This window comes from Xyrauchen texanus, chromosome 30 (assembly GCF_025860055.1).
Source record: "Xyrauchen texanus isolate HMW12.3.18 chromosome 30, RBS_HiC_50CHRs, whole genome shotgun sequence".
NCBI classification, from domain to species: domain Eukaryota; kingdom Metazoa; phylum Chordata; class Actinopteri; order Cypriniformes; family Catostomidae; genus Xyrauchen; species Xyrauchen texanus.
In genome coordinates, this window is record NC_068305.1 from 4,610,661 (window position 1) to 4,621,547 (window position 10,887).

The window sequence follows — 10,887 nt, forward strand, 5'->3', positions numbered from 1 at the left end:
GTCTATGTATTCTATTATAAGAGTGTAGTCCATCGTTAGTCCAAGGTGATGAAGGCAGAGATCAGTGAGGTGCATCGCAGTTCAAACGACCGGTAATTTCGGTGAGGTCTATCCTAAATCCAAGGTTCAGGGAATGGCATATGATGTATCCTATGTCTTATGGCTTGAGTTGGTATCAGTTCATCCTCTAAAGTCCAACATAAGAATAGACTGAAGTGATGTTTGGCTGGCACCGCCTGCATTTAATCATCATCACTCAGTGACACTTAGCAGTGGAGTCCAACATGAAGCTGGATCCAGAAAGTACAGGATAGGTGTCCTGAGGTTGATACAGGGATATAAATAGAAAAATATTAGAGTTATAGATCATGATCAGTGTTTCTGGTTTCTGGATCCGGCAGACCTAACTAAAGCAGACGAATTGCGTTGAAGGATAAATGAGGTATATGCCTGGCTAAATAGATGAGTCTAGACTTATACTCAGTAAGTGTGTCTGCATCCCGTACAGTGTTAGGGAGACTTTTCCATAGTTTCGGAGTCAAATATGAAAAGAATCTACCTCCTTTTGTGGATTTTGATATTCTAGGAACTACTAACAAGCCCAAATTTTGTGATTGAAATGAACATGATGGAATATAGTGTGGTAGAAGGTAACTTAAGTACTGCAGAGTTAGACCATTAAAAGCTTTGTACGTAGTTAACCCTCTAGGGTCTACTTTTATTTGTGTACCCTCCCAATAACAACAAAACCTTGTGCTTTTGTAAAATAAAGAAAATAAAAAGGGTGAGCTTTCAGCAGTCTCCGTGTTCACAAGCACATTTCTGAAACACGTCACAAAAATGAACTGAAACTCCACGAATACTTATCACACAAACATGAAACATATGTCTAAAGAAAGCTTAACATTTCTACTTTTAAATAAAACAATTGAAATTTAAAACAAATATTCTCCTGCAATGTAATCTGTATGAAACAAAGCGATGTACAGTTTTTACTGGTTCATAGATAATTTGATCCCACCCACCAGCAGAGCGTGCCATTCATACGCTAATGTGCTGAGACGATCAAGGCAAATGGTAAACGCCCCCGACAGTGAGGTTTGATGTAAACAATTCATTCAATTTACTGCGCGTTTGTAATGATACACAGGCGAGGAAACACCTGGATTGTAAGGAAGAGTTAACATTTTCGTCAGAAGAAGAGCGGGACTCTGAAGAAGAGCGGGAGTTTTCTTTAGTTGACATGCTATTTTATATAAACATGTACATATTTTACTAGTGGGACTGTTTCCAGACATGCCAGCCAGGATTCAGAGTATTGACATTTGAAATATGACTCCTAATAAGCAAGTTTTAGTTACATTTAAATGCTGTTGCTGTATGATATAAATATGATATGTAATATGATATAAAATTATATGAATGTTTAGATTATATTTTAACTGGTGTTTATGCTGCCTCATTATCATCATGCTTGTGCTTGCAAATATCTGTTCAGGTGTAAATGAGTAAAATGCACTTTAAATATGCCCATATTAGAAAATCAGCATATTATAATGATTTCTGAAGGATCATGTGACACTGAAGACTGCAGTAATGATGCTGAAAATTCAACTTTGATCACAAATTGCATGAGTCTAGACTTATACTCGGTAAGTGTGTCTGCATCCCGTACAGTGTTCGGGAGACTTTTCCATAGTTTCGGAGCCAAATATGAAAAGAATATACCTCCTTTTGTGGATTTTGATATTCTAGGAACTATTAACAAGCCCGAATTTTGTGATTGAAATGAACGTGATGGAATATAGTGTGGTAGAAGGTCACTTAAGTACTGCAGAGTTAGACCATTCAAAGCTTTGTACGTAGTTAACCCTCTGGGGTCGACGGACGATATATTTTTAAACTATATTCAAATATAAAACTGTTCTTTAAAATTGTCAAATGAGTTCACACAATGTTTTTACTGTATTTTGGATCAAATAAATGTCTTGGTGAGCAGAAGAGACTTCTTCTAATACCTTTATATGGTAGTGTAGGTATAAAATTAAGTAAAGTCTTTATGTAAAGAAAATGTATAATCAGATTACTTCTTTTAACTTAATACTTGATTTTGATCATTAAGTCTCCTCACATTCATTCTCTTTCTGTCACATTCCTCAGTGATAGGCCCAGGGGAGGGGTCTTTGTCTCCTCAGGAGTGAATTACAATCAATATTCATGATCATTCACGCCTCCTCGCATATGACCTTTCTAACACTAAAAGTGTCTTACATAAGTTCAATGACTATATTGTTTTGTATGAATGAGTGATCAGGATGGTTTTCACATCATTTTGTAGCAAAAACTCTAGGCTACAAGATCCAGTTCTCAAAAGCCTTGTGGACAAATTTTTAGTATATGGCCTTATTTCAATCACTTAAAAATTTAGTTTTTTCAAAAACCATGCATAAACGTTATTTTCTCAAAAATACAAACATGTACACACATGTTGCTCACATATTATTGTAGCCCAGTTTGTGCTGAATACAGTGTTATCAGACTTTAGCCAATAATGTGTTTTTAAGCAACTGAAAAAAGCACAAATGTCAAGGCATGTCAAAACTTCTCCAGGGCCAAAACACCCTTGAGACCCCAGAGGGTTAACAAATTTAAATGAATATGAAATTTAACAGACAGCAAATGTAACAACGATAAAATGGGGCTAATATGATCATATTTCTTGGTTCTAGTCTGCACACTGGCTGCTGCATTTTGAACCATTTGAAGTTTATTTATTGATCTTGCTGGACATCCTCCCAGTAATGCATTACAATAATCTAGGCTTGAGGTCATGAACGCATTAATTAGTTTTTTTGCATGAGCAACAGAGAGCATGTGTCATAATTTAGCAATATTTCTTGGGTGGAAGAATGCTGTTCTACAAACATTCATGATTCGATTTTCAAAGAACAGATTGGTATCAAATATAACACCTATGTCCTATGCTGTTGATGACGACGTAACAGTACATCCATCGAGTGTCAAATTATATTTTGGCAGCTTGTTTTTAGAGGTTTAGGGTCCAATAATTAGTATCTCTGTTTTGTCAGATTTGAGTAGAAGGAAATTTCTGGCCATCCAATCTTTGATTTCATTGATACACACTGCTAATTTGGAGAATTGTGAAATTTGTCAGGTTTTGAAGAAAAATAAAGTTGGGTATTGACTGCAACAGTAGAAATATATTCAACGATTCCTGATAATATCTCCCAAGGGAAGCATATACAAAATGAAAAGCAGAGGCCCTAAAACTGAACCCTGTGGTACTCTATACTTAACTTTTGTTTGGATTGACAATTTCTAATTTACATAGACAAAGTGGTAGTGGCCATGCTAATGCAAGTCCACAAATGCCAACATATTTCTCCAGCCTGTTCAAGAGAATGTCGTGATCTATCATGTCGAAGGCAGCACTAAAATCTAAAGCACTAGAAATGAAATGCAGCCGCTATCAGATGATAAGTGCAAGTAGTCGAATAATCATTGTAATTATCTTTAGATTAATCAATTATCAAAATAATTATTATTTGCAGCCCCAGTCAATGTAGACATGAGCTAAAATTAACAAAGCTTTAATTTAGATTTTCATTGGGTCGTTTGGCAATCCAATCAAATAGTGATTCAAAATTGCCATTTGGCTGATATTGCTTCCGGTTTATTCATTACACTATTCTGGATGTCTACCAAATATAGTAGGTATTCTGGGTATTTTATGCATTCAGAAAATTCCCATACATTTACAGTGTGCATAGTATATACTGCAGAAATAGAAAGATTAGTATGCTATTCCAAACATAGGCAATTACTATAAGTCTGTTTGTTACTGCTAGTGGCACAGAAATTACACAATTCACCTTTAAGATGTAATTATTTGTCATTTCTCCACAATAATTTAACAGCCTAGTGGTTGTGTAGCAGTAGTGCTTTTTTCTATACACCATCCCCACACACTAGCAATGTGACTTTGAAAGAGTTTTTATTTTTTCCTCATTTTATTCTCAGGTGGTTTAACAGCATTAACTGGCACCAATTAAGAATGGGGCAACTGGAAGCACCAACTATTCGACTCATAAGAAAGGTCACGTTTTCATTGTTTGCCTTAATAGGTCTTCTGGCTTATTTATTACTGTCTGCATCAAGGCAATTCTCCATAGGCCAAATTAAAAATATCTGTCACAATTTTAATTTACGTTACATTGCATGAGTGCCCAAATATTTTGCTTCTTTTCTAACTGTCTAAACTTTAATTAAGGGGGTGTTTACACTTGGTCACTTCATGCATTTTAATTTTTTACTTTGTTTTACATTTTACTTTTTTTACTCTTGCTTTTTGAAAGACCAAGTGTAAATGTCCTCCAAAACAGATCTGAGATGGACAAAAATCTGATCACTCAAACTTAAACCTTCAGTTTTGTTTTCCATCCTCTCTTTTCAACACTTAATGCTACTCTTTGCAACATATGTTGATACATCAGATATCGACTACACTGTCTGAACAAACTGATCTTATTTGATCATTTACAAAATGAGAGTGTGGACAGTCAGTCCTAAAGATTGGATTAAAAAAAAAAAAAAATCAGATTTGGGTGCACTGTGAACAAATCAGATTTACTGATTTTATCTTTGTGTTTGGGTTTTTGGTTTACAGGGTCCCTGCTACATTAACTTTGACCGCTTTCCTTATGACAAGACCCAAGCGGAGGAGGAATTTTCAGGCTGGGATCGAGATTTCTGAACAACCATCAAGTCTCAGGGTTTATCAAATTCATAATAATCTATAACTCTCATTCTAAAAGCAGCAGCCACTTAATATTGTACAAAGTTTTGTCAAGATTTTATATTTTTTCTTGGGTGACACTTTATAATAGCTTTCATTAATAAATTATTAACAAACATTATATAATGCTTAACAGATAATTAGTTAATGTATATTCTACATAATGCATAGGTAGTGATAAAGCACTTTTTAATATTTCCTAATGAATTTAACTTACATTTAATTATTTGTTAAGCATTAATTAATGTAAATTTAAATACAAAATGTATTAAACTTTGCACTTTTTAACATCTACAAATAATTTTTACAAATCTTAGATAATGATTAACTGATCACTTGTTAATGTACTTTTGAATGCTTACAACTGTCATTATAATTTTTAAATATACTTTTTATACTTTTTTTCTCCACTTCAGACAATATTCATGTTTTCAAATTATTCATTAATGTCCTGGTAATTTGTAACCAGTGTCTGTAAAGCCACACATTTGCTATTTGTTTGTTGTAGTATGTAAGCATGCATTTACACATCTTAACTAAATTGTTTTGTTCTTCAGACTGTGACAATTGAACACAACTAGGAGTGTAATTTTTTTTTAATTAAAAACAAAATATATAACTGTTAGTGCTGCATAAAAAGTGCCCTTAAATTGTAATAGTAAATACAACACTGAGAGTGCTGCCCATATTGTTTGTGTCTTATGCAATGAACAATCAAGAGCTGATTCAATGTGCGTCTTTATTAACCCATACTCCATTAACAACTGCCCACGAACCGGGGCCAATACGTCACACCAGGATGCAAACCATATATGGCATTTCACCGTAACATCTCCCTTTCTTTACAACGTTGCCACACTTCAATAAGAACCCCCTCCATTAATTAACAACCCGAACATGAGTGGTTACGAGACCAACTTATGCTGTGCATTACCAAAACTGAACTGTATTACTGGTGCGTTAGTCTGTCTACACCACTAAGGGAAAATCACAAGTCCAGTCTTTGTGGTGGACGTGACTGACGGCCGCTGCGCGTAATGATCAGGGTTTTGCGCTGGGCAGGCATATTACTCACTGACAGCTTTTGTCCTTGAACTTGCTCTGGCACATATTCCGTGTTGTCCCATGTGACACCATGTTTGTGTCCTATGCAATGAACAATCAAGAGCTGATTCAATGTGCGTCTTTATTAACCCATACTCCATTAACAACTGCCCGCGAACCGGGGCCAATACGTCACACCAGGATGCAAACCATATATGGCATTTCACCGTAACACATATTGTCGTTTAAAGTCTTCTCCCACACTGGAAAAAAATATATATATATTACAATATTATGTACTTTCTACATTGAATAAGTTAATTTAATCGTGAAATTGAAAATAAAAAGAAAATTCTACATATATAATCATTTAAACAGGTAAACATTAATGCACTAGCTTATAAGCTAATATTATTTATGATTGTTATCTTTACAATGTGTCATCATGTATTAATCCTAAAGTAACCTTGTCAGGTATAAAGTAACCTTCTAACCTGGTTAGAAACCTTGTCATATTTATTTGCTAATTTGAATACATTTCACAGGTAAATAGAATAAGTACTGTACATTTTACTTAACTTTCCGAAGTTGGTGTTCCCAGCACCGGGCTTGAATGTGCTTGCATGGTTTCACTGTTTACAAGTTGATTTACACTGCTTTTATTGGTCTCAGGTTTGGTAACTTCATGTTCCCCTTCTGTCACTCACTCAACATTGTGTTGATTGTAGTGACACAAGGGACTTCTTTCGAGAGCCTCGAATACCTCTGAATATGAAAAAGGCCAATGCCAAATTGGCAAACAGAAATTTCATGTCCCGCCCCCGAACATACATGTATAAAAGGCAGGGATCGTGCATCTGGTCAGTCAGACTCTGATTCTTTCTCCGGAGCCGAGCGGTTGTGTGATCACACTATGGTTGAGACACTCACTATGTTCCACTCACCTCTAAGAGGATTGCTGTTGGATCCTATTGCGCATTACCAGCGGCTTTCTACCTTCTCTGCAGGCCAGTGCAGTCCACGCCCCTGGGCGCTTCGACAGCATTTCCTAAAAGAGTTTACACATTGGCGTTGAACGTCTTTTTAAAGACGCGTCTTTTTCAAGATGCTTTTCCGCCTTTGTGTAGATCCTGGATGCGGTAGATATCTCTCCGCTTCTGACGGTCATATATGCTGCCTCACGTGTATGGGCTGCGATCACACTTAGGCAGCGTTTATGAATGGTCCATGTTCTCATTGCGAGAGCATGACCATGGCAACGTTGCGGTCATGGCTTTCCTTCCTTAAAGGAAACGCTACTCCAGCCGCCCCCCTGTATCGCGCCTTCTTCCCACGGGATTGAGGCCGACCTGGCTGGCAATGGAGGCGATTTGGGGAGTTCGGCGAGCACCGCTCACAACAACCCGGACAGACAATGGCCACCCTCGTGGTCCAATAACGACATCTGTGGCTTGACCTGGTCGAGATGCGGGATACTGACAAAGCTCGCTTTCTACAACGCTGCTGAGGACTTCGCCCAACGTTTTTCAGTGGTGAAAAAATAGACAGAGACCATTCAACACATCATGCCTCTTTGTTGCCAAAAAACACACACCCCCTCTGTTAGCCAAGGGCATCCCCCTGCAGCTGCGAAAGCTCAGGCAGCTCCGCCCCAACCTGGGCCCAGCTCTCAGTCCCTGCGTAGAGCTCCCCGCGGGAAGCCGATGCTCGTGTCTCACGAAAAATTTTGTTGACCCAAAAGGCTCCAAGGCGTTCCTGAGATGGACGACTCAGGGAGTGAGATGGCCTCTATGGAGTTGGCCTCTAGTCCACTCCATCCCCCAGTGGAGGGCCAGCAGGGAAACCGTTTCCCACACCCGACTGGGCTGTGGTACCCAAAAGAACAGCTTCCTCACTCCTTGACTAGCTGGTGTTCACAAACGCTGTTCTCACGGCACCAAAATATTACAGTCAGGCACAATGCATGTAAACCTTTCACCTCGACATCCACAACTGTACCACATACACGTGGCCGGCCGGTTCTGATGAGTCCAGAGGATGCCTCACTAGGACCTCCTCCTCAGTCACTAACCCGCCCCATGTGGAGCAAGGTAAGTGCTTTGAGTGTTTACTCGACACACATGCCTCAGGATGCAACTTTGCCTCCTGACGCAACACTACCTGCTCCCTACCGCTGATCCGAGGCAAGTACGTCTTTATCCATTCAGACAGCACTGCGACGGTAGCGTACATAAATCAGCAAGGCGGCGTACACTCTCGTCACATGTCACAACTCGCTTGCCATCTCCTCCTTTGGAGTCAGCAACAACTGATATTGCTGCACGCAACTCATGTCCTGGGCAGCCTCAACACTACAGCGGATGCGACTGGCTTCGCTCAACGGGGAGTGGAGGCTCCAACCCCAGGTGGTTCATCTGATCTGGGACCGTTATGGCAAAGCACAGGTAGACCTACATTACACGTTATCCACGGTACGGTCCCCCTGTCAGGCAGTCCCCATTGCCCCGGTCGCCGTGTTTGTAGAACTACTCCCTCAGTAGGCAGGATCTACCTCCGCGCCATTTACATGGGTGATGACGGTCCCACCATGTGATGCATTTGCCACATTTTCACCTCCCTAGACTGGGCAGGATGTGGTCTCCACGGGGTCTTTTCCCAATGAAAGAAGAGGACTGGAAAAGAACTCCTTCCCCAATACATGTTATAGCTAGATGGCCCCAGCCACATCTAACACTCTATGAGGAGAAACATAGAGAGAAAAGGCTGCGGCTGGCGCGACCTGCTCCCATGCTTGTCACATCACTTGTTCCCACCCCTCAAGGGAAAACCTTGGTAGGATGCCGGGAACCTAAGAAAAACAATATGACGTGTTAGTGGGGCCTTGGGGAATATTACGTGCAGTCTCATGCCCATGCTCCTTTGGCATGCAACAGCTTGCTGCACCAGCATCAGCAGATCCCGTAACACGGTTCAGTGTAGGGGGCGCTATTGAATAGGGGCACATTGTGTCACTACAATCGACACAACGTCGAGTGAGTGACAGAATGGGAACATCTAGGTAACTAGTGTAACCCCCATTCCCTGATAGAGGGAACGAGACATTGTGTCCCCCTTGTCACAAAGCCGCTATAATGGCTGAACCTTATTCTCGGCTCCTCAGTGCAGAACCTGACTGAACAGATGCACGATCCCCGCCTTTTAAACCAGTATAACCGGGGGTGGGACATGCTAATTCTGTTCGCCAATTTGGCATTGGACTTTTTCAGGTATCCGAGGCTCTCGAAAGAAGCCCCTTGTGTCACTACAATCGACACAATGTCTCGTTCCCTCCATCAGGGAACGGGGGTTACACTAGTAACCTAAACATTTTGTGAAGTATTAAGTCCATTTTCTACTCAAAATTACACGTTCATGATAAAAATTGTTTTTGTCATGGACAGTTTGTAACTGTAAAGCTACAGTATGGAATTAAAGAAGCATAAAAGCACCATTAATTAGTCCATATGACTTGAACATTATATTCAGTGTATCTTGAATGGTGGGCCGTGCATTTACAGTGTAGGCCTTCAGTGTGATTCATGCCATTGAGAAAACACAGTTTCACAATGAATGACACCGTATGCCTTTGGGCATCATACATTATGTTAACAAATAATACCAATTGCCATTTTAAAAACACATCCACGTATGAAAGCCATAACTTGAAATGACACTTAATGCTCAAGCAAGCCTAATTTTAACTCTAGCATGACTATTTTGGGAAATGAACTTCTCCTGAACAGACATTCACAAATCATAATTTTTCATTTGAATCTGAGGTCTATAATACCTGTTCTAATAATGTAATAATATTTGTGATTTAAATGTTGCTTGTAATAAATTTAGTTTCATCAGGGTACACGGTTATGCTGCATTCCGTTCAAGTTGGATGAGGGATATTCCTACTTGATATCGCCGACCATAAATGCATTCCATTCCACGATAGGGTAGTCCTAAAAATGTATGGCATCTACGTTAATATTATTCTATTTGTTTCCCTGTCTCAACCTTGGAATCCATATCCCTGCATCACCTTGGTCTAATGATGGACTACACTCTTAAAATGGAACGCATAGACTATCAATATCACTGTAACACAATTACAATAAACACTGGCTCTTAACACTTACCTAGTTTTCTCATTATTATCCATGACTTGCACTGCACATAAATAACTAATATTGGTATTCTATTCATGCTGTTTAGCCAGAGAGGAACTGGCCCCAACAGTGAGACTGGTTTCTCCCAAGGTTATTTTTCTGGATTAACCAACAGTTTATGGAGTTTTGTGTTCCTTCCCACAGTGTCCTTTGGCTTGCTCATTGGGGTTCTAAATACAATTATTATTTAATTATTTATTTTTATACACAATTTACAATCATATTTAATCAAACTACACAATGATGACTCTAAAACTTTATACACTCAGCAAAAAAAGAAATGTCTCTTTTTCAGGACACTGTATTTTAAAGATAATTTTGTAAAAATCCAAATAACTTTACAGATCTTGTTGTAAAGGGTTTAAACAATGTTTTCCATGCTTGTTCAATGAACCATAAACAATTAATGAACATGCACCTGTGGAAAGGTCGTTAAGACACCAACAGCTTACAGATGGTAGGCAATTAAGGTCACAGTTATAAACGTCTAGGTTACGTATGTAACCTCCGTTCCCCGATGGAGGGAACGAGACGTTGTGTCAGAGAAGCGACACTAGGGGTCTCTCTTGAGCACCGATATTCACCTCTGAACTATGAAAAAAGGCCAATGAGAGTTGGCAACCAGTATTTGCATGTCCCGCCCCCGGACATACGGGTATTTAAGCGGCGCAAATACGGGAGTTCATTCAGGATTTTTCTGAGGAGCCGGAAATGGTCCGGCCACAACAGGGGCTCGGCTCAGCGACGTGGCAGGGGTGACACAACGTCTTGTTCCCTCCATCGGGGAACGGAGGTTACATACGTAACCTAGACGTTCCCCTTCTGCCG

General features: G+C 39.6%; 1 protein-coding gene across 2 annotated transcripts in view; it reads left to right on the forward strand.

Annotated features, from left to right (window-relative positions):
• The window catches only part of prkg3 (protein kinase cGMP-dependent 3), a 130,533-nt gene extending 119,990 nt beyond the window's left edge, over positions 1–10,543 (forward strand). The window contains exons 22-23 of one of the 2 annotated variants that reach the window (XM_052098597.1): positions 4,042–4,117; positions 4,688–10,542. In XM_052098597.1, coding sequence (XP_051954557.1) covers positions 4,042–4,117; positions 4,688–4,774 — 163 coding nt within the window. In that variant the 3' untranslated portion in view covers positions 4,775–10,542. Of the gene's footprint in view, positions 1–4,041; positions 4,118–4,687 lie in introns of both variants that reach the window. The other variant, XM_052098598.1, reaches the window with a different exon arrangement.
• Positions 10,544–10,887: the final 344 nt, after the last annotated feature.